At 36.5% G+C, this 22,417-nt stretch overlaps 1 protein-coding gene across 10 annotated transcripts in view; it reads left to right on the forward strand.

Moving 5' to 3' along the window:
* The window catches only part of NUBPL (nucleotide binding protein like), an 88,401-nt gene that overhangs the window by 55,726 nt on the left and 10,258 nt on the right, over positions 1-22,417 (forward strand). For all 10 annotated transcript variants that reach the window (XM_042047415.1, XM_042047418.1, XM_042047419.1 and 7 more), the window contains 3 exons: positions 9,087-9,172; positions 14,675-14,795; positions 18,751-18,833. In XM_042047415.1, coding sequence (XP_041903349.1) covers positions 9,087-9,172; positions 14,675-14,795; positions 18,751-18,833 — 290 coding nt within the window. The remainder of the gene's footprint in view (positions 1-9,086; positions 9,173-14,674; positions 14,796-18,750; positions 18,834-22,417) is intronic.

Genomic DNA, 22,417 nt, shown 5'->3' on the forward strand with positions numbered 1-22,417 from the left:
AATATTTTTATTTTGCCTCTAAACAAATTTACAAAACCCGCACACATTATTGCTAGCCACTTACAGAATTTTCTGTGAGTGCGAGAAAGAGCACTGGTGTCAAGATGTTTTGTTTGTGGCGGGTTTGCCCAGATGGGGCATAAATCTGTAGCTTTGCAGCATCTGAGCATAAGAGAGACATTGATAGGATACGTGAAATGGTATTGGGTTTTAATTTTACAAGACTGGGTTTTTTTCCTGCATCACAGGTCCCATAGCTTTCTTGAGTCAAAAGAAGACTAGAAAAATACCTAATGGGTATAAAAGCAACACAACAAGATGCGTCTTACAGTTCCAGTAGTCATTAAAGAGATTATCAGCTTCACGCAATCTTGGCTGGAGCAGCAGGTTTGTGTGGGTACTTTTCCTTCTTTAAAAGAAGGTGGAAAAGGAAACTACTGTGACTTTTGGTTTTATTTTTATTAGTCTTAGTCACCTTACAGGGAGACACATCTTATTTAGCATATTATTCTTTAATCATCTGTAACTTTGCTTATGCTGCAGTCATTCTTCAACAAACTGGCAGATGAGGAATGTTCTAATAGCTTGAAAATGTGATACATATTTCTGCATAAACACTGCTGCTTTCCTCAGATGCAAGTTTGCTTTCCAAATAGAAATCCAGGGTCAGTCTGGAGAAAATGGCTTTGTTCATGTCCATTGTTAGTTAATTTGTGTTGAGTTCTACTTCTTTACTTCTGCTTTATTCTTCTGTTCCATCTTTTGCATGAGCAGAACTTCCGAAGTGGATTCTTTATCATGTATTGAACATGCATGCTTGGAAAAGTTAGAAACATCCTTACCCATTTTGCAGCTTTTAAAACATTTTAAAAACAGGGGGTTTCAGATGTTATGTGTGAATTAACGATATTACGAAAAATAAGGCTTATGATTCCTTTGCATTACCTAGCTGCTAAATTGAGAAATCTGTGTATTTGTTTGATCATTTATCTAAAAGAGACATAAGTGTAATAAATATTATTGGAGATGGATAATTAGCCTCCCTAAAGACTGGGAAAGAACTTTATTATTCTCTCCCTTCAGAGTGCAAGGGCTGCGTGGGAAGCAGCAAGAGCCTCTCTGTTCAAGAGGCAGTCTCAGAGCCCTGCACAAATGTTTCTGCCTTGTGGACAAGCTGCATTGTGGGGGCTGACCATTAAATTAGGCTGTCTGCTGCCTCCTCATTAACATTAAAGTGAAGTCAGTGTTAGTGAAGTGTGACAGCTTGACAGCTCTAGAGACTGATGCTGTCTCAGCTGGCAGAACCAGCTCCAGGTTAATACTGGAATTGCTTCATTTGCTAAAGTGTGTCATATCACCCTTTTCTTTGGATATTAAGGTGCCATAGCAGTGAAAACCATTAGAAGTGTACATCTGCCCAGTGGGAAGCTGACTGGGACTAACAAATAGTTTCACATCTTACTGAGCAATCTTTTAGTAATTGCAGTAATGAGTATTGAACTGAACTGTGTTTGTAGAGGAGACCTAAATGTAGAAGGCTTCAGATTTTATTTCAGTGTTCTTAATTTTCCCACCTTCTGAAATAACTTTTTTCCCCATACAAAGCACATATTATTAAAATCTTTATAATAATAAGCTCTCAAAAGGTTGTTAATAGGAATCAGAAAGACAATTAGTCAAGATAAGCAAAGTGAAAGCAATGTGAATACTGTTTTTTTTCTCTCAAGTTCTATAAAAGCAGAAGCATTGCTGTTGCTAGTCATACAGGAAATTACGTTCGTCACCTCTCAGATTTAAAATCAACATAACACAGAGTTCCTACAATATTTGTATTGCCTTATCCTATAAATGGTATAATTTTTCTGGATGTTTGCATCTTTCAGCAATATCTATGTCTTAATTATCTCCTGAATACCTTTTTCAGGTAAGGCTGAAATATTTATTAAAGGAATTTTTGTTAGTTCAAATATGAATTTTCAAAGAATTGTAATTAAAAGGATTTTTTTTGATAGCAGTGTTTTGATAGATGGTTTTAAATAAAACCAAAAACCATATTTTTGTCTCTGCTGGTTAAACGTTAAAAGTCTTATTTCTATTCAATGTACATTGAACAGGAAAAAATAAAGGGATGCCACCAACTTGAAGACATTTGGAAGTTTTAAATTCTTTGTCATGTGACTCACCAAGCTTCCAAACCAAATTATTTACTCATATTTATGTCAGTGTCACACAGATCAGGGTGTAGCCTAGTGCACAGCTACATTATAGCAGTGTGTGGTACTGAAGAAAACCAGATCTTGGCTCAATTTATAGTAATACACAGGAACAGGGAGTTCCAGGGGGTGAGTAGACTGTCTCTTCAGAAATGAACATTAAAAACAGTAAGAGGAGAATTTCAAATCAGCATTAAAAAAAAATACTGTTGATGTTTTATAAAACTATGCATGATTTAGCATGAAAAAGAATTGTGACTTTATAAGGGTGACTTTTTAAGTTACCTGAAATTGAAAGCTGAATAGGTATGGTGCTGTTCTCTTTTCTTTCCTGAAGAGAAATGATGAAAAAAAGCCCAGTGCTACATTACAAATTGTGTATAGCATACAGTTTAAGAAGCATATCTGTGTTCTGTCGTTGCTCTTTGTGTAAGTGTTTGTTTGCCCCTTGTTGCACATCTCTGGTGCAAACTGCAGTTGGCAAGGCATCTGACCTTTCCTGTTAGTTTAATGTCAATATACAATGTTTTTCTCAATTTCTAAGAAAATTTGCTTGCTTCTTCTGTGGTGAAGGTACATAATTATTTTCTGCAGTAAAGTTTTGAAGCTGTTTTATGGGTGCTATTTGGGTAATAGTAAATTTTACTTGATATAATTTTGAATGGTGAATATTTTTAATATCAGATTTTGATGTAGATTTACTCTTCATTTCATGCTGTATTTTGATGTTTTAAATAGGTGCAGGAAAGGAAAGGCATGTGGGTTTAGGATAGATTGAAAAACAGAAAAAAACCCTAGTCACACCAGTGGGGATTTTAAAACAGTTCTTTGTATTCATCCAAATATGATTTGCATGCTGAAATGGTCTGCTTCTGTTGTCAAAATAAATTTAACTGACAAATGCAAATTATTGTCAGGGTTATCTTAGCTTTGGACACTCCTGGTGCTTCATTATGAACTGTCAGACTCAGTAGACTCTGTAAGCTTAATTTAGAGACCAAAATATAGTATGAGTTTACACGTTAATATTTCACACTCTTTCGATATAAATTTAAATTTAATTCTTGGCTCATGGAGATTGAATTAACACACATTGCCTGTTGAAGCTGGTGTGATAGTTTATTCAGTGCAAGTTCTTTAAATTTTATTGTTTCTGAAAAATAGTTTCCAGGTATTCAGGAAAAAAAATTGTGAAGAATAGAGGCTTTGCAAACTGGGCCCTCTGAGGTCTGGCAACAGTGGCTAAGTGTATGCTAAGTACTAGATTAACTGCAATTGCCTTGTTGGTTTTTAGACCAGTTATTCTGAATAGGAAGAACAAACTACCCTAGCGTTCAGCTGACAGTTGCTGAAGGTGAGAGAAATTCATATGAATAATGGTACTGCATTTTCTCCTCTAGCAATTTCTTCTGAAAAAAGTAAATGTTCAAATCTGCTCCTTATCATCCCCATGTCTAGGGGATGACGGTAAAGAATAGAGTGGTTTGGGGAGCTGATTGAAGTAATCTCGTTGTTGTCTTCTTTTTCTGTAGTAAAATCACTCTTTTACCCAGTTCTCCTCTCTGGATTAGGACCTCTCACTTAAAAAAAAGTCGTACTCATTTGTCAGAGAGACTGTTTGGGCTTTGCTCTTGCCTCGTACAATTCTCATAATAATCTGGACATGACTGGCAAATGTCCTTGAAAGCAGGAGGCGGAATGGGGTTGAGCAGAAAAATGCTAATTCAGATAGCTAAGAAAGAGTGCAAAGTGACAGTGTCTGTGACGGATTAGCTTTTTGTTCTAGGCCTGTACTTTGCAGATAGTGCAGATGTTATTTTTAATGTTTTCAGTGTTTTCACTTCACTAAATAAATACTCCATTGTAAATTGCATTAGTGTGACATACGTGTTCAGTTTGCCATGTCCAACACCAAACATTTTACACAGTGAGAGTTGTCTTTCCACATCTTTCTCCATGTGATCTGGTGTGAAATGGATATTATAATACTTACTGATCAGTTTAGATGAGGGCAGTTTAGCTTTAGGGTGACAGCTTTATCCAGCTTGTGATATTCCTCTGCCCAGTTGTTTCACTGATAGTTCCACTGAGCAGGAGGAAGAATCTTGCTTTAAGATGTCTATTCTCTTTTTATGTGGGCTAGTCAATAGTGTCCTGATCTCTTATTACCTGCTAGTTCTTGGGCAGAAGAGGATGTGTGGCTGTTGGAAACATCCCCTGTCTGAGCAGTTGTTCAATGACTCCTCCAAAGAGAAGGCAGCAAGCAGGCTGGAGGTGTGACACAGCCAGGATCCAGCCTTTGGGACAGTTCTGAGCTATTTTATGAGTTTGAAGTGAGGATCCTATAATGGAAAGTCACACTAGTGGTTCTTTTAAGCTGCTGGTTGTAATGAGACACCACACACAAAAGCTAAAGGAACGTCTCTTTATGGTTTATCCAAGGAGATGAACCATCTTCTAGTGTTAGTTTATCTCCAATTACTGCCAGTTGAAATTACAGCAAAGACAGAAGTCTTCGTTCTTGCAAGACCTTGTTCTGCATCTTCAAGTGCAAAGTGTATCTGTAATTGCAGGCACACTTTATCTATGAAGTGGCAAGAAATTTAACAGAAGATCAGAGGGGCTCTGAAGAAACCTGTGGCAGAGAGGAGTCAGGTTAACCAGGCTATTTATGAGTGGAAGATCTCACCTAGAAGTTTGAAATTAATGCAGTGGAAAAAGTAGCAAAAACTAGAAAAAGTGCATGAGTGCTGTAGTCAGGTCAGGCCATCTACAGCTGTACTGAGGCTTGAATATTGTTCCTTGCTAAGAGCGTTCAGTGCCTGTCAGCTAGCAGATATGATTATTCTGTCTCTTTATCCTCCAGAATTCAGTCGGTCTCCCTGGTCAGTTATACTTCACAGCTTTTGAGGTGGCACTGTTTGCGAAGAGGCTGATATAAGACATGGTCTAATACTGTTGTGTGGTGGGATCCTTAATCATCTGTCTTGGATGAGAGACACGTAGCCTGATTCTGAAATCTGTCTGTGAAGACACTGGAGGGAAAAAAAGAATATATTAGGGGGATCCTTTTCATCCTAAGGTAGACCTGCTATGCTGCTGCTGATCAGCTGTTTTTTAGACCTCTGTGTTCTTTGCTTGGGTACAAAGTGACTATAGCAGAGGTTTGGTGAGATTTCACCTTATGCTTTGTAACTCAAAATTGTAACACACAAATTATAGGCTGTTTCAGCGCTTGTAATTTCCTGAACACCAGTCCACCAGAAGGGTACCAATGTGCATTGTAGGCACATCTTTCTTTTACTGAGGATTAAGGACCTGGGGTTGAAATAGAAAGGCAAACATCAGTGCTACAGGGTACTGTTAGTCCTGTCTCTTTATATAATGTGTCCTAAGGATTAAAAATACAGTTAACATAGTTTTTACTAATGCAATCTCAGCTGGAGTGCTGAGTCCAGTTCTGGATCCCTCAGCACAAAGGAGTCATGGAGCTCCTGTAGGTAGACCAGCGAAGGGCAAAGAAGAATAGGGGATGGCAGGATGTCACTTGTGAGGGACCTGGGGCTGTTTAGCCTGGAGAAGGCTGAGAGGGGATCTTATCAATGTATGTAAGTATTGGAAGGGAGGAGAAGAAGAAGAAGCTGGGCTCTTCTTGGTGGTGCTGAGCAGTAGGAAGAGAGGCAGTGGGCAGAAACTGATGTACAGGAAATTCCACCTGAACAAAAGTAGGAACTTCTTTAATGTGCAGGTGATTAAACACTGGAACGGGCTGCCCAGAGAGGTTGTGGAGTCTCCATCACTGAAGATACTCAAAAGTTACCTGGACAGAATCCTTAGTAACATGCTCTGTTGGACCCTGCTTGAGCAGGGAGATTGGTCTAGGTGACTTCCAGTGGTCCCTTCCAACCCGACCCATTCACAGATTCTGTGTGACTCAGTGAATGTGTATCAGCTTTTTGTCAACAGGAATACATTGAAATTAATTAAAAAAATCGAATGCATGAATAAGTAGATAAGTCAGTTAAACATAAATGTGCTCTACTTAGATATCTGTACTATGCTCAAGGCACAGAAACTTTTTCTGCACACAGCTGCAGACACAGAATTTTTAGTACGTTTCAATGTGCAGTGTGATAGCATTATAAAGTTTCTGCAGCTTCTTCATTCGTCAGCCTCAGTTTGTCATTCTGACACTTGTGTAAACATTGCACGTATTGCTTCAAGAGCATGAATTCCGTCATATTTCATTACTTTATTGATCAAAATAACTTTACTGTTTGATATTCCTGTTAATTGTGTAGAGTCAAGATAGCAAGGAAAGTGTAGGCTGCAATATTTCTTGCTTATCATTTGAATAATTTTCTGAATTAAACATATGTAAACTTATTCAGGGAGGGGAGCACTATGAAAAGTCTCATTTGCCATATTTGGTTGCTAGCAAAGGAAATAATGCTGCAAATAATTTGAATTCTTGAACTTCAGGTTGGGTTTGTTGGATTAGCAGATGTACCAAAGAAAGAGAGAAGATACTTTTTTTATAGGGTGTTGGTGTAAGTCAGTACAAGCTGGCTGTGAATAAATTTTGCCTGTAACTAGCTCAGAGTAAAAAGGAAAATAGGAGAGAAACAACTATTACACCCTCAACAGCAGCTTCTCGAGGATATTGGCTTTCATTCTGTGGAAGAAGCCATGGAAATTGTCCACAAGCGTAATTTTAACTCATCTATTTCAGGAGCCAGAAGTTTTTTGTACACAGGGTTGGTGCTTGTGGCAGCCCAAACTCTGTAATGTGCCATTGGGTCTTTTTAGCATTTTTAGTTTTTTTCATTTGGATGAGAATTTGTTAGTAAAAAGTACCTCTCTGTTAAGCTGCTTGTGGTTTTAGTGGGTGTTTTTGTTGTGCATAGTCTGTCCTTCATGCCATGCCAATTATTAGATTCTTAAAACAATTAATAGTGAACCAGAAAATGTAGACTTCAGTCTTGTTGATTTCATATTAGCTTCTGTGTGAAGATCCAGGGAATTCTGAGCCAGCATCTTCAGAGAAGAGTGTGAATAAAAGTGTGTATACACACAAGGCACATATTTCCAATTTTGTTTGGAAAGAAAGCAGTAATAAGCATTTTTTTCAAGTATTGAAAGATCTTTGTTTTACAAGTATGCAAAAGTCTCAAGGACACTGCATCTAAATTATTTTCTTGTGGCCTGTGCTTTTAGGGAAGGGTGCATTCATTTTGTGGAATTGACCCTACATTTCAGTGCTGCCTGTAAAGTGTAACCCTGCATTTGGTGAAATGAGGAGCTAAGGTGACTTCAGTGTAACTGAAAGGCTTACACATTATTCTTTGTGATGACATTGGAAACAGGTTGGTTTGGGAATACCAGCAAATTATTTGGATGCCAGAGTTTTAGCAAATAGGGAAATTGCATTTGCTTGGTACATTATATGTGCCTTTCAGTTTTTGGACTTGTGTATAATACTGTGTAAGGCAGAGATCGGCAGCTTTTCAGGAGCGAGGTGCCAGATTGTATTTTTCTTTCTCAAATTAGAGGTTAAGAATGCTGGCTGAAAACATTCAAACATGCTGTCAGGCGGTGTTTGGAAAATGCTGGCTGTCAGCCCGCAGTAGGTGGATGATGTAAGGGGCAGGGCTCACTGTCCCAGTGCTGCCAGAGCCAGGAGTGATCTCAGAATGCCAGGGCTTCTGGTGCTCTGGTCGCTGCCAGTGATGCCAGGGCTGTGTGCCTCTGGAAATCTACCCACCTCTTCTTTTGCCGTGTCCACCGAGGATTGAGAACTGCAGGCCCAGTAGGAAACTGTCCCAAGCATCTAGAATTGTCGGTTGTAATTGCTATTAGTGTGAAATTTGACATAAATTTCTTGTGCATGGTTGGTATAATGTGACTCTACAGAAATCTTTTTGTAACAGAGACTTTTTATACTAGAGGGTCAGTGTGAAACCAAAGCTAATCAATTGACCAGTAATGCTCCCTTGTACATTACATTTTTCTAAAATAGGGACAAGCATGAACAGTTTTTTGTTTCAAGTTTTGAGGAAATAATATTTGAAACCCCTGAGCATTTGGAAGAAGATGCTCTTTTTGATGTGGAATATTCTGATGTCTGTATTGGTTTTGCATTCTGTATTAATCAAGAAGTAATAACAGTATAGGATAGTAACCTGTAGGCTTACTTTACTTTAGAGTCTAACTTTGACAAAGAGCTCTAGCTGTTTTATATGCTTAATAACTCTCAGGAGTACTAATTATCAGGTAACCTGGAGCCATGTCTGAACAGTGAGCAACACTTTATTCAAACCTAGTGCAAGCATGCATGAGTTGGCCTCTTCCTTTGTGGTATCATTCATACAAATGCACTGGTGTCTAGTGTGACATGGTTCAAGAAAGCGCAGCAGGTCCAGAAAACAGCAGTCTGATTGCAAGCATCTGCCTCCTGATTTTAGAACAAGGCTTATTGTTAAATTAAAAGCTTTCAAATATAATTATGGCATGGGACTGTCACTGTGTAGATATTCCCAGAGTACCACCTCTGCAATCTGTCAGCATGTGGACCATTGTCTTCTCTCCATGGTTGTATGATACTAGATAATTTTTCGCATTTAGAAAGTATAAATGGTTTCTGCATAGAAAATTTATGATGAAAGTATCTAAATTATTTTTTCACTTCATATCATATCATATCTCAGTTATTTTGATCTTTATGTAATATAAAACCTGGCATCATTTTCTTCCTTAAAAGCATATAAATGTGTGACTGCTTTGAATTTAGTAGCATGTACTAAATAATCAAAATATTTAGCAGAATAATTCATAATACACATTTAAATGGGATTTCATGTTATCTTTTCCCAGGAGCTGTGATCGTCTCCACTCCACAAGACGTGGCTTTATTGGATGCACGCAAAGGAGCTGAAATGTTTAGAAAAGTCCATGTACCTGTAAGACTCTCCATGAAAAATACCAGTAGATTTTTTTTTCCCCAAAGTGTAAAAAAAATTTCCATATGCAGCAATAGGTGAACATTCAGAAATCACTTGAATTTAATAAATTCTTCTTAAAAGGCTTAGAATCCATCTTATATCTGTATCAGGAACTTGAGTTAACTGAAAGGAGAGAATCTTCTCAGACTGAGGCCATAATAATAGGTGATTTGTTTTAAATCTGTTTGTTTAATCATGTGGAATGGATCAGCTTGCTAAACAGAATATCTTACAAAGTAATGCATGCCTTTCAGTTATACTGTGTGTCCTCATTATATGTCCTCTTCAGCACTGTCTGTGTTGGGGCTTAAAATCTAAAATTTCATGAAATGTAAAAAAATAATTTATTGATACTTTTTAAGAAGCAAGCTTGAATTTTTGTGGAAATATGCATATATCTAGTTATTTTGCCATTTGAAGGGCTCCGTACCTATCACGACAAGTAGAAGGCTGTCTAATCACTGTTTTTCATTAGGTTTATAGCTTATATCTTAGCTTACTTGTTTGAGGAATGCAAAATTTAAGAATGTCCACAATTAGGAGAAAACATTAAACAGGCTAACATCCTTGGCTTGATATATTCTCTGTGTGCTAGAAGTTGCTAAGTAACCGAATATTATATGCTAGAGTATGTTTATGTAGAGATTAATTTTTACTTTGAAATGGGCAGTTGATGAAAAAATATAAATTGAAATGCTTCCTTGTCATAAACTGTAAGGAAAAAAAGATGTTTTCTTGCTTACCTGTGTGAAGGTTACTTTTACTCTTTCTTAAGAAAGGAAATTTCTTTCATAGCTAGTGCTTTGCTAATTAAAAAACTCAACAGAAAGATGAAGTGAATGCTTTCCCTTTTTTTAATTTACAGGATAGCTTAACAAAAATAAAACCAAAATACTTTGATGAATTCCTTATTACTATTCTTTAAGCATATTTGCATCAAAATGAAAGTATTGTAGCTTTTATAATTTGCTGCCAGAGGAAAACAAGAAGAATAACATATGGAACATTTTGTTTTGATTTTATGTTTGGGTTTGTTCAAATGACGTAAAATTATTTTCTTCAATTTAAGTTGTGTTTGAGTTAGTACTTCACTGAATTTTCCTTCTGTTTTAATGAGAAATTACCAAGATTTCTTTCTAAAACTGTTTTGTTCAATGTCCTTTGAAGAAAATGGCCTCCAAGAAAATCATGCGTTCTAGAATGGGCTTGGCTAATACTAGTTTGACTAGTGGAAGATAAGACATTAAGTATGATCTGTTTGGGTTCATTGGAATTATCAGATCTTGTCAAATAAAGTGAAAAGTCACAGTGAAGCTGTTACACCACATGTTGAGTTTGAATGCGCATGAACCATCAGGCCTTACCTTTTTCATGATGCTGCTTCATTTTATTCTACCCTGCTTCATTTTATTCTGCCCTCTATGTACCTGAGTACAAATGTGTCATTCACTTGAGTTTTAAAGCAGCATCTGCCCATGTACTGTATTTCTAAATGTCAACTAAATATGAGGATCTAAAGAAAGTGCAGTGACATAATTTTTTGTGGACAATTTCAGATCTGAGGTTTATGTCAAAGAGGTGGGATCTGCGGGTCTGTGCTAAAATTACATATCCTGATTACGTAATTAACTGATCTTTAAATTTCTAATCTCTGAAGTCTTTAATCTTTCAGAAAGTGCTTGGGAAGAGCTGACTTTTCAAAGGAGCGAAATCTATAGGTTGCTGAACTCTGAGTGCGCTTTTTTATATTTAATGAACTTCATTCTCTCCCATGTACATACAGGCCTACGTATTCCATCTTCCCATCACCCCCACTGTTATTAGTTATCAAAGACTCAGATGACACATGTAGTGTTACTACGGTAAAGTCACAATTGTAAATGTTGTTTGTCCTTTATTGAAATTGAAGTAGAATGACTGAAGGAACTAATGAAAATCTGGCAAGGAGAGTCAGCATTAAAACCAGGATTACAGGGCAAAATTCATATTTTCAGTCTTAGGGCATAGTAGTTAAAAAAGGAGTGACATTTGTTGTGCAGTGAAGCAGAGCTACACTTATAGAAGGAATTTGCAAAGTGAAGCTGATTTCCTATCACAACAAGTTTCAAGATTCATGTCTATTATGTGAGTTTGGTCAGTGTTTTCTTGCATTCCCAAGGGTGACTCGAAGTGAATAATTTTGAGTATTTAGGGAAAAAACCTGCCTATTTCCACCTGCTGAGGCTGAGTTCAGTTCATTATAGTTTATCTTATCAATCATGTCCCTGAAAGAAAAGACAGGATTTTAGTTAAACCTGCAACTTTTCTGGAAGTTTCCTTGAATTGGAAGATTATGCTGTAGATTTTGCAGATTTCAAAAAACTGCTTAAACTCAGCTATGTGTTTCCTTCTGAGTTGTACCAAAATTGCTTATTTGGCTATGTTTTTAATGGTGTTTCTGAAGCATCCAGAAAAACCAGCTGAGATGATGGCGTCATGTTGGGAGCAGATATTAAAGGCAAAAATTGTTCATTATAAGATGAAAGGTAGGAATGCAGAAATATTGTGCATGTTTACCTGAAGCAATACAATGTGAAGTGACTGACTGATGGTTACACAGGAAGTTGATGACAGAGGAACTGTAACCCTGGTCAATTCACTCCCCATCAGATTGAAGTCAGACCTCAGCACCATCCATCCTCAAATACAGTGAATGACTGAAGTGGATTTCTCAGGAATTGTCTTCTAATGTAAATACAGAGAGCTTTCATTTCATCACTGTATTTTCTTTAACTTAAAAGGTTGTATGTTTGGATTTAGGCATGATTTGTTGTGTAACCAAAAGGTTAGTTGAGCAGAAGAAACATGTAAACATTCAGGAACTGTGCAGATAACTCATAATGGAAGGGTTCTTCATTTCCTGTTATTTCTTGCCAGATGTCTCTTTGCTGTTTAAAATAACGATTAGTCTAAATGGAATACAGCTCCATGCTGCTACCATGGGTTAGCTCCTGTAATGCATACAAGTTTTCATGTCATTCCTGAGCCAAGTTTGCCAAGCTCACTAAGGACTCGAATAGTATTCACACACACTTAGGGGATAGCTTGTGTAGACAGTAACAGCTGCTTTGAAGCTATTACAAGTCTATTATTTGAGCAGGGAAATGAGGGTTATTACTGACTTCATTAGCAAGACCTATTACTTTGTAGATTTAAAAGCTTACGACCTTTAAAAGAAGGTCATAAGGAGCTCCCTTCTGTAAATAGATGTGCAGAAATATGCATGGTAAAAATACAGTTCAGCAGTAATGTTCTGTGTTTGCAAAAATTCTGTATTATACTTAGTATTTTTAAGTGACATCTTCATATTCCAGAAGAATAGATTATATATTATTAAATATGCACTACTCATTGGCTGACAAACAGGACCAACACTGAAAAATTAAAATTATCGTATAATGCTGAAATGTCATTTGCTTTTAGTAAGGTTTGTTGAAACGGAAACAAAAAAGGACAATGTATAAGGCCTCTAAAACTGATCTAGCATTGGAGATACAGCTGTATCTCAGCCTTTGCTTTTACATTGGCAGAAGTACTCCTTGTTATTAGATTATTGAAATATTAACAGAACAGCTGTAATAATTCACAAAACAGTATACTACATAACTTTTTTTTCGATGATAAATTTGCTGGATCATAGATGTTGTATAAGTACTTTGAAGAGGACAGAAAATGTGAACCCTGAGATACCTGAAAATGAATTAACTAAAGTGTAAATTTCGTTGTTTTTTTTTTTTTTTCCCTTGTACTGTCAAAAATGGCCTCCCTGTATCCTGGTGAAAATATTTTTGTTTTGTCAAGTAATACCCCTTCCAGTGTCCTCCAGTTTACCAACAGAGTAAAAACTTCATGACTTGACTTTAGGGGAGATCAGGATGAATAACTGCTTAGAGTTCATCTGTAGAGACTGTGGCCGTACAGATCCCTTTTGACCTCCCTGCACCTCGTACCCTTGAACATGAAGTATTTCATATCTCTCCTAATTTAAGAATTGAATGATAAAATTACCTGTAATAATGTGCCAGTAAATAGAAACTTGGTCGTCTTGCTTCTCTGGCAGTCTCTGGGAGAGAATAGAAAAGGCAGAAAGTCAGTTTGAGGTGTTAAATTGGAAATAGGTTAAATTTCTTTTAACATTACTATTTCTTAAAATGTTCCTTGCTTTAAACCATCTGAGAGTTTTACATAATTAAAGGAAGATGTAGCAAATATACTTTGTGGTGGTTTAGGAAAAAGCAGGTGACCATCTTTTGATAAATTTCAGTTTATAGCTAAGGAAACTTTTATTACGATATTGTAAATAACATACAAGTGCTAGAAGTTGTACATTCACTTTTAATTAAATAACTTTATATTAGTTGGTTGCATTGAACACTGCTATTTCCTCTTAGATATGCTTCATTAGCATAGTGGATATGTTTCTTCTCTAATAACTAGAGACTACCTTGTTCAAGCACAAAACTAGAAGGCTCGGGGAAATGTAGAAGTCCAAAATGCTACAAAGCAAATAACAATGTAAATTATATATTCATTTTTAAAACTCAGCTATAGTTTATGTGACATATCTCAGTAACCTATAAATCTGAAAGTGAAATACATAACATGGAATCTCTTAAAGCAGGTGTTCTGTTTATTAGCAGGTGGATAGAAACTTCCACCTTGTAGCATTTGAACACTGTTTTTATCACTTCTGGAAATTTTGCTCTGCCTCAATGAAGAGTTTTGTTTACTATGTGAATAAAATGAGATCAATGCTATCATTAGCATTATTTCACATTGTGAAAGCAGATATTTTGTGTGAATGACTTGGCAAATTTTTATTTGACGTATTTGGTAAGGTACCCAGGATGTGTATATTAGATTTTTATGCTGTGGGTTTTGCCACTTAGTTTCACATAATTATTTCTCTTGTTTGGTCTTTAAAATGTACTTCTGCTCTTCAGAAGAGTAGCAAATCTGGTTCTTTTTGAAAACATTTTCCTACAGGATAACTTATAAAAAATACCTTAAAAGCATGTCTGATTGTGTAATTCCTTGTAATGGTATGTTTTTATTTTGTCTTTCCTGAAACTGTGAAGTACAAAACTGTAAAACACAGCATGAAAATTCTTCCAGTATTCAGAGTCTGAAAATGAAATACTGGCAGGGAGAGTTCTTGGCAAGTTAGGTTTGTGCAAGAGGTACCTTTTGTTACAAATAAGGCTATTAGTCTTTGAGGTATAAATGTGAAAAAATTGAAATAATGCACAGAAGATGGTGCCACTGAGGTGACTAGTAAGAGATGATAATGATAATAACGAGTCTGATTCCTATTTTAAATCACCACTCTGTGTTGATTCTTAGTCAATAATCTGTGTTGTCAGAGATGAATAATGGAAATACCAGTGCTTGGTTTGAACATCCTTTCCTTTCCTTTGACAGGTTTTAGGACTGGTTCAAAATATGAGTGTTTTCCAATGTCCCAAATGTAAGCATGAGACGCATATTTTTGGAGCCGATGGCGTAAGAGATCTGGCAAAAACTCTTGGATTAGATATTCTGGGTAAGAATATGGAAATGGTTTTATTTTTGAAGAAAAATTTATTGGTGTGCATGAAGCATTAACTGAACTATGGAACTGCATAATCTTAGATTGCTCTATAGTCAGACAGTTTTCAGATATAATAGAACTATAAGTAGTATGCTCTGTTCCTTGTCAGTCTTGTAATGGTGATGTTGACTGCATATGAAAATTCTTGAATTGCATCTTAAATCTTTGTATTTACAAACAGTCCAGAACATGAATTGCTTTGATATCAGTGTGCCATATTACCTGAAATTCACTATATGATTGATTATACAGCAATTTTTACAAAAGACCAAGAATTCTATTTAGTCTTAGGACAGTCCTAAACTCTGTCCAGTAATATCAATAATTTTTTTCTCATTTATTTCATTTAAATGAAATGAGTTGTTACATATTGACTCAGTAGAGGCCTTAAAGCATCCTTCTGGTACCTGAAAGAAAGCTGGAGGCTTTTTACAAAGGCAGGCAATGAAAGAACAATGGAGAATTACTTTAAACTGAAGGAGGGTAGATTTAGATTAGATATTAGGAAGAAATTTTTTACTGTGAGGATGGTGAGGGTCGTCCAGAGTTATGAATGCTCCATCCTTGAAAATACTCAAGGGCGGGTTGGATGGGGCTCTGAGCCACCTGCTCTACTTGAAGGTGTCCCTGTCCATGAAAGGGGGGTTGGAACTAAATGATTTTTAAGGTCCCTTCCAACTTAAACCGTTCTATGATTAGCTATGATTAAGCTATCTGTCATGCCTGTAGGCTAAAATACACAAGGATCTTTAAAGTATACATTACTGATTTAAAAAGGCATGGTTCAACCTGTGCTGTAAGTAAAGAATGTAACACAGCGTAATTAAGTTGGTAAATGGGGTAATTGCATGTGCTAATGATGTGTTTCCATGTATTACTCTAATTATCTCAATGATTTTCCATAGCTAATTCATTAAAAAGAACCAGGAAGCTCACTTAGAAAGATCAACACAGAAACATCAAGGTCTGACATAGACTTAATATAGCAAGGCAACACATAATTAAAGACATGCTTTTGGGCTATCTTTTAGTTTTCTGAATATATAATGAGTTGTGATCAGAGCCCAAGGGGACTTCTACAGCCCTGAGTTACGTGGATGGATGCAAACGCTCTGCAAGCAGTTGAGTCAAACATGCATTTAGATACACAGGCACAAATGATGTGCCATGGCATTGGTCCCATGGGTGGTTTTTGTTATTTCCTAGGAGTACAGAACTGATTGTGAGTGGATTTAATTAGGAGTGATGTGAGAGATATACAGATTTAGCAGGGGATAGATGAGATGTACAAAATACAGCAGAGTGAAGTTTAACTTCAAACTGTCAATGCAAAACCAGACTAAGATTACGAATAAAGCCACAAGGATTAAATTTAGAATTACAGTACTTGATCTGATTAGTACGCTCCTCCTTCCAGGGATGATCATTATATAATAACACCTTATGGTATTGTAAGAATTACTGCTTACAGATTTTAAGTTTATACATCCCAAATGGAAGTTTTATCTCAGTATTACTTGAATTCTGCCCAAAAACCTTGAGAACATCTTTTTACATATATATCTGTAAAATGCATATATTTAGAATTAGTAATTCTAAATTTATTTTGCCTATATTTTCCAACACCTATGGCTGTTCTGTTTGTTTAGATAGGCACCTAGTCCTCCTTGGAAACCCAACAAGGTAACATCTGACATCTAACAGATGTTACCCAACAAGGTAACATCTGATTGAAAACTATTGTCCTTCTGCTTGCTCAGAGTTGGCTGTCATTAGTTTTACTGAATACCTTATTTTTGTTTATGACAGAAGACAATTAACAGTTGCCAGGAGACTTTCAAGTGCAGTTCATTATTTCATATACTTCTGATTGTCTTGTATTTTTACTGTTCTCTAAAGGAAAGTGTGACAAGGTTTGTGAGAGAGACTTCATGCTGCTGATTTTTCTCTCCCTGTCTCTGAATTTTTTGTCCCTGAAGCTTGAGACTGGTAACCATGACCACAAAGCTATGCCATTGGTATACACGATTCTGAGATAATAATTTCTGTATGTTCCATTCTGACCTTTGCAATTTCTGACTTTTTAAAGACTATCTGGTTCCTGACCATCAGCAATGACTGTCAGATTTTTAAAATTCTTTGGTTTTTCTTCCTACAATAAATTTAAATTATTCTCTTTCTTTGCAGTCAGCAGTAATTGTTAGTATCAGAAAAATGTCAAATGACAAGTTCCCATCACATTGGGTAGTGAAGGATAGTCCAAAAGTTTTATCTTCCTCAAACCCTTATCACCCAAACAGCTATGCAGGTGGTTCTAATGTGTTCTGCTTAAATTATAGAGTTTTGATTTTATTTAAAATTAAGAATGCATTTTTCTTTATCTTCTGACTGCACTTCTGTTCGTACAAGTCCTGTTAGGCTCCTGTAGTACCAGCACACCTTTGTAAGTCTGAGGAGCAAAAGAAAGAGGCTGCCATTTTGTAATTATTGGAGATTGTTTTTAAGCTGATAGTGAAGGAGTATTTTTTCATTAGCAAAACATCCTTAGGAAAAAAGAGAAGATTAGTCTCTACATGAAATAAGAGTAGGAAGTGAATTTCAGGAAGATTTACGAAGTTACTTTTATTCCATTAAGAATGTTTATGGTTAGAAAACTTTCAGAGGACTCCCTGATTTTTTTTCTTTTAATGAATACATAAACAGATTATTATGCCTAAATTTATTCATGACTGAAATAAATAAGAAAAAAATAAATTTGAAGTAAATGGACTATAATTATCATAAATAATAAGGTTCTTCAAAGATTCAGCACACTAATCATGAAACCACAGCTTTTGTGTTTACTACTTGTTTGTTTTTGTTTGTATTCTGCTTGCTTTGGGTTCTGGTTTTTATCTCTCTTAAACTTTGTCAATTTTCATACAGTTTTTTTTAATGTTTCTTTTTCTGAATACACTGAATCTCAGTAATTGACACTGGCCTTGGTTTGAGTTAAATCAAGTTGCTAAAGTGTTTGAATTAAGCTGATACAGTTTCTCATATGTCAGGATTGAACTGCGGTAGGCTGTTCTGTCTGCATCAAACCATAATGTAAAATGTAGCTGTGTCTTCCAGTAAAAGAAAGTTGGTCTTCAGTTCACTTCAAAATTACTTGTGTAGCAGTGAACTAAACATAGGAATCTCCAAGTTTCTTGCAGTGGTGAAATCTGTGTTTCAGAAAGTATGTCTCAGAATAGAATAGGGCTGCTAATTGAGTCTTCTTTAGAATGTTCCTTTCCTCTCTGATAGTTCCCTGCTCATTACAAAAGCAGAATATAAAGATGATTTCTGTTGGAAAGAAGAATGAACTGAATAGTTGTCCACCTTTGAATTGGATCCAAGGCCTAATAAGGACAATAACAAATGCTATTATTTGGAAATTAGTATTCAAAGAAGTCTTTGAACAGTGATTAAAATCTTAAAACAGCACTGAAAAGAATTTACAATGAGGAGATAGGCTGAACAGTAAGTTGCATGATGAGCAGTTGCCTGACACTCAGGCAATTTATTTCATGTACACAAAATAATTTGTATCTCAGCCTGTATTTTTCTATGTGTTTGCGGCAAAAAGCCCTACCTTCTCTAGTAAATGACTGAAGCATGGTCCTTTCTTTTCAGCGAAAGAAAAATCCAAAATATGTTTGGCATTATTCATTATGGATGTAAGGAAACTATACTGCAGCCAATTTTCGTTTTAAATGCTGATTTTTGGGGATAAAGCAATTCAAAGAATATACTGAATGGGAATTTGATTTAAGTTGCTTTAACTGCTTTATATGGTTTATATGCTTTTTGTATGGTTATTTTAAGGAAACATTTTAGAAGTACTAGGTCTTCACGTATGTGTATCTTGGTATTTTTGATGCAGGAGACATTCCACTGCATGTTAATATACGGGAGACGTGTGATTCAGGACAGCCTGTTGTGATCTCTCAGCCTCAAAGTGATGCTGTAAGTTTGGTGCACTGCACTTAAAACAACAGAAAGCTCTCCTTTGAAAAAAGTGAATGGAGAGTGCTGCTTCTTGTTGCTGTTTGGAAAGAAATGTGTATCTGAATGGAAGTAAGGAAATACAAAAGAAGGTAGTACCAGTAAGTAACTCAGGTCCTTGATTTTGAAATGCTGGTCATCTGTTCTGCTTCTGTGAGTTTGGTTTTGTTTAATTAGGCTGAATCATTCAGAATAGAGAAGATTTGATCCACGTCCTGGCATGCTAAGAGGAGGAAGGTCAGTGTCAAGCCTCATGAGACCTTGCAGCTAATGTAGGTCCTCTAAAACTGTCAGTTAAGCCTTTGGTAGCTGAGCCTGCAAAGTGTCAAAGGGTCCTATCGAAAGATGGTTGGAACAAAACTTCATATTGTCAGTACCTGGATTGTTTTCAGCAGGAAGTGGAGCAATTTACAAACAAGAGGAAATGGATTCTTGAGTGCATTTACCATAACATTTTATTGTCAGTGGAAAATGTGAGTTGATGAGATGGTGAGAGTCAAATATGCAACTCTGTAAAGAAAAGTAGTTGTACATATAGAATTTCGTTAATGCTGATAGAGTAAGATTTTCCTGTCTGCTGTTTTCTTTCTCCTTTGCTGGAGTTTGTCTGCCAGGCTCTGTAGGGCAGGGTGCTGTGCACAGTATATGGCATAATGCAGCCCCACTCTTGACTGCTGCTTAGATGTAAAGATGTATAGTGAAAAAAGTGATTAATGCTGATAACAGATGGTAGAATAAATTCACAGTTAGGTAGACTGTACCTATGGAACATTCAAATATTGGTAGATTTTTTAATACCATGATTGCTAGGCACACGCTGAAATTAGTTTTTTCCTTCCCAGTATTTTAGACGGGAAAAAAAGGGAGGAGAGGATTAACATTGTTAATCCAGTGTTACTAACATACTGAACGCGATTCTGGAAGAACAGTGACAGTCTCAAAATTGTAATTTTGTTTTGAAAGAGAAGAGGCAGCACTATGGTGTGTTGACTTCTAATTGAATGCCATATTTTTGCTAGATTTGGGCAAGGCCCGTGGTATGGAATAATGTAGTGATCTTGAGTCCAGGTCTATTTGAAAAGGAATCCCTATAATCCATATGGTGGTTTCTCTCTGGGAAGTTTGATCAGCAGTGTGAAGGTTTGAGTGGATGCATGGTTTTGGTCAAAGTTGAAGTACAACAGCTGGGAAACTAAGATGGAAGTCTCACAGCTCACAGTATCTGAAATCTGTAATAAGCAAGCGTCTGTAGCCTGCTGGACTATTGACCTAAGAATTCAGACATGTAGGGGATAGTTCTGAAAATAAAAAAGGCAAAAAAGTCTGTTGTGTTCCCATCTGTTCCTCCTTGAACTATGTTCTTGATAGCAAAAAGATGGGTTATAATCACCATTTGTGGCAATTAAGTTAAATATGCAGAGGAATAAAGACTGACAAATATGTGTGACTCTGGGGAAAAATCTTAATATCCTTCTCTGCCATTGTGTCTGAGAGATAATCATTCTCCTTGGAGAATGTGGTTTTTTTAAATGTCACTAATCTCTACGGAATGAAAAAGAATTTCCTTTTATTCCTAGTTTGCTTCTCATTTTAAAGGCAGAAAATCATTATTGTCTTATATTTTCAAAGAAAAATTAAATTCTTAGCACATAACTGATGGTGGGAGAGGTCATATAAGGTCAGATTCTAATCTTTAATACGTGACAGTCATCACCGTGTTTCTCAAATAAACTGAAATTGTGGCTATTCATGCATGACCAACTTTTAGGATAGAGAACAATGTCTGCTGAAATTCTCTGCTCTTGTTGCTAAAATGTGCGGGGGATTTTCATACAAAATTCTATGCTGATTTTGTTAGAACACACTTACAAATCAAGTACAGAATCATAGAAATAATACCTAGCAGATTCAAGCAGTAGGGAATAGGGTTGGTGATTGATTTCTTAGGAACCCAGCATGCTATCACACCTTCTGAGCTCTGTCAAGCCTAGAATAAAAGGGTGTTTCTAAAATATTGCTTACAGATCTGCCATGGGGTTCATCTTGCCTTGCAAATATCTAAAAGCATATCTCTGACTTCACACTAGAATTTCAAAATGTCTAAGCAAACTTGTCTAAATTTATTATTTTAAAGCTTAGATGTAGTTGGTGGAAAAGGGGTTTCCTTTTCACAAATGACAAGGAAATTACTAACAACTAAAAAAGAAAATTATTTGTAGAATGGTGCATGTGTGAACTTAGAAAGTTCTTCCTTAGTGAAGGCACAGAATACACATGACTAATCTGCTTATGGAAAGTACTGACAATATAGCTAAAGGATATGATGGTTTGATGGCTGGAGTTCTCTTCTGGTGAAGCTTGGAGGCAGTCCCCTGGGAGACATAAACAGTGCTGGTAAAATGATTTTGCTCTTGGTATAACATTGTCTACGTTAGTGTTTTCTGTCAGCTTAGTTGTTCAAATTGTGGCTTTTTTGTGGCATTTTCTTAATACTCTTCATTGACAAAACTTTCTGATGTAGAAATGGAGTATTGCTGTACTTGCATGTCAGCCTAATGCAGCAACTGGGAGTGACCCAAGATTCTATATAAGAAGCTAATAATTTCTTACTTTAATCAACAGTGAGGGCTTACCTTCTGGAGTGAGACCCTTCTGGAGATTAATTGAGCATTTTTCTTCTCTGTCACACTGTGGAGGTGGATTAGCTGACTAAGGCTCCATTTTTTTGCTCACTCAAACATATGCAAGAGTCACTGGACAGCAAAAGCTGGTAAACAAAAATCAGGAATGCTGCTAAAATGGTAGAATAGGGGAAAAAAGCAGGGGAAAAGGTAGAATAGGGAAAACAAATGAGGAATCACTGAAACCAGGTGAAATTGATAATGCTCAGATGTACTGGAACTTCCTATGGACCATGGGAAAGGAGCCAGCAGCAAAACAGGTGTTTGGAAGAGGAATCCTGAAGCTTGCAGATAAGAAGACTAGAAGCACAGCAAGAGATACAGAACATGATTAATTGCAGTGGAGTTATTCTTCCACCAAATGAGCTGCTTAAATGCCCAGTGAACTCTCTGTCATACTGGGAGAAAAATAAGTAAAGGTTCCTAAGAGCTCTTTCGTCTGTGAGTGTAAAGCCCAGAGAGTTATGGAGCAGTTGGTGGTTATCTTGTGAGGAATTCCTGCTAGAAACTTCTGGTTATATCACAGCCTGGATGGCAGACTGGATTTTTTTAATACCTTGGTAGAACAGACAGGTTATCTGTGACTGTTGAACACCAAACTCCCACCTGTCTTAAGGTCAAAGAAGCAGCTCAAACAAGTACAAAATACATTTGCTATATCAGTGTGTCCATTCACATCCTGTATATACAGGTGAAGGATTTTGAGTCCAGTAAATTGCACACTGATCTATAAGGGAGGAGAAAAAGCCCAGTCAGGTGGAAAGCAGGGACACAAGGCATCAGCAGTCTGATAGAAGAGAGCAAAGTAAGTCTGGTTAATAATCCCTTTTAAATTAAACCAGAACATTACAAACCTTGCTGTGG

Source organism: Corvus kubaryi, unplaced genomic scaffold (genome assembly GCF_017639235.1).
Source record: "Corvus kubaryi isolate FWS band 111438036 unplaced genomic scaffold, C.kubaryi_AGA036_p1.0 66, whole genome shotgun sequence".
Classification (NCBI taxonomy): domain Eukaryota; kingdom Metazoa; phylum Chordata; class Aves; order Passeriformes; family Corvidae; genus Corvus; species Corvus kubaryi.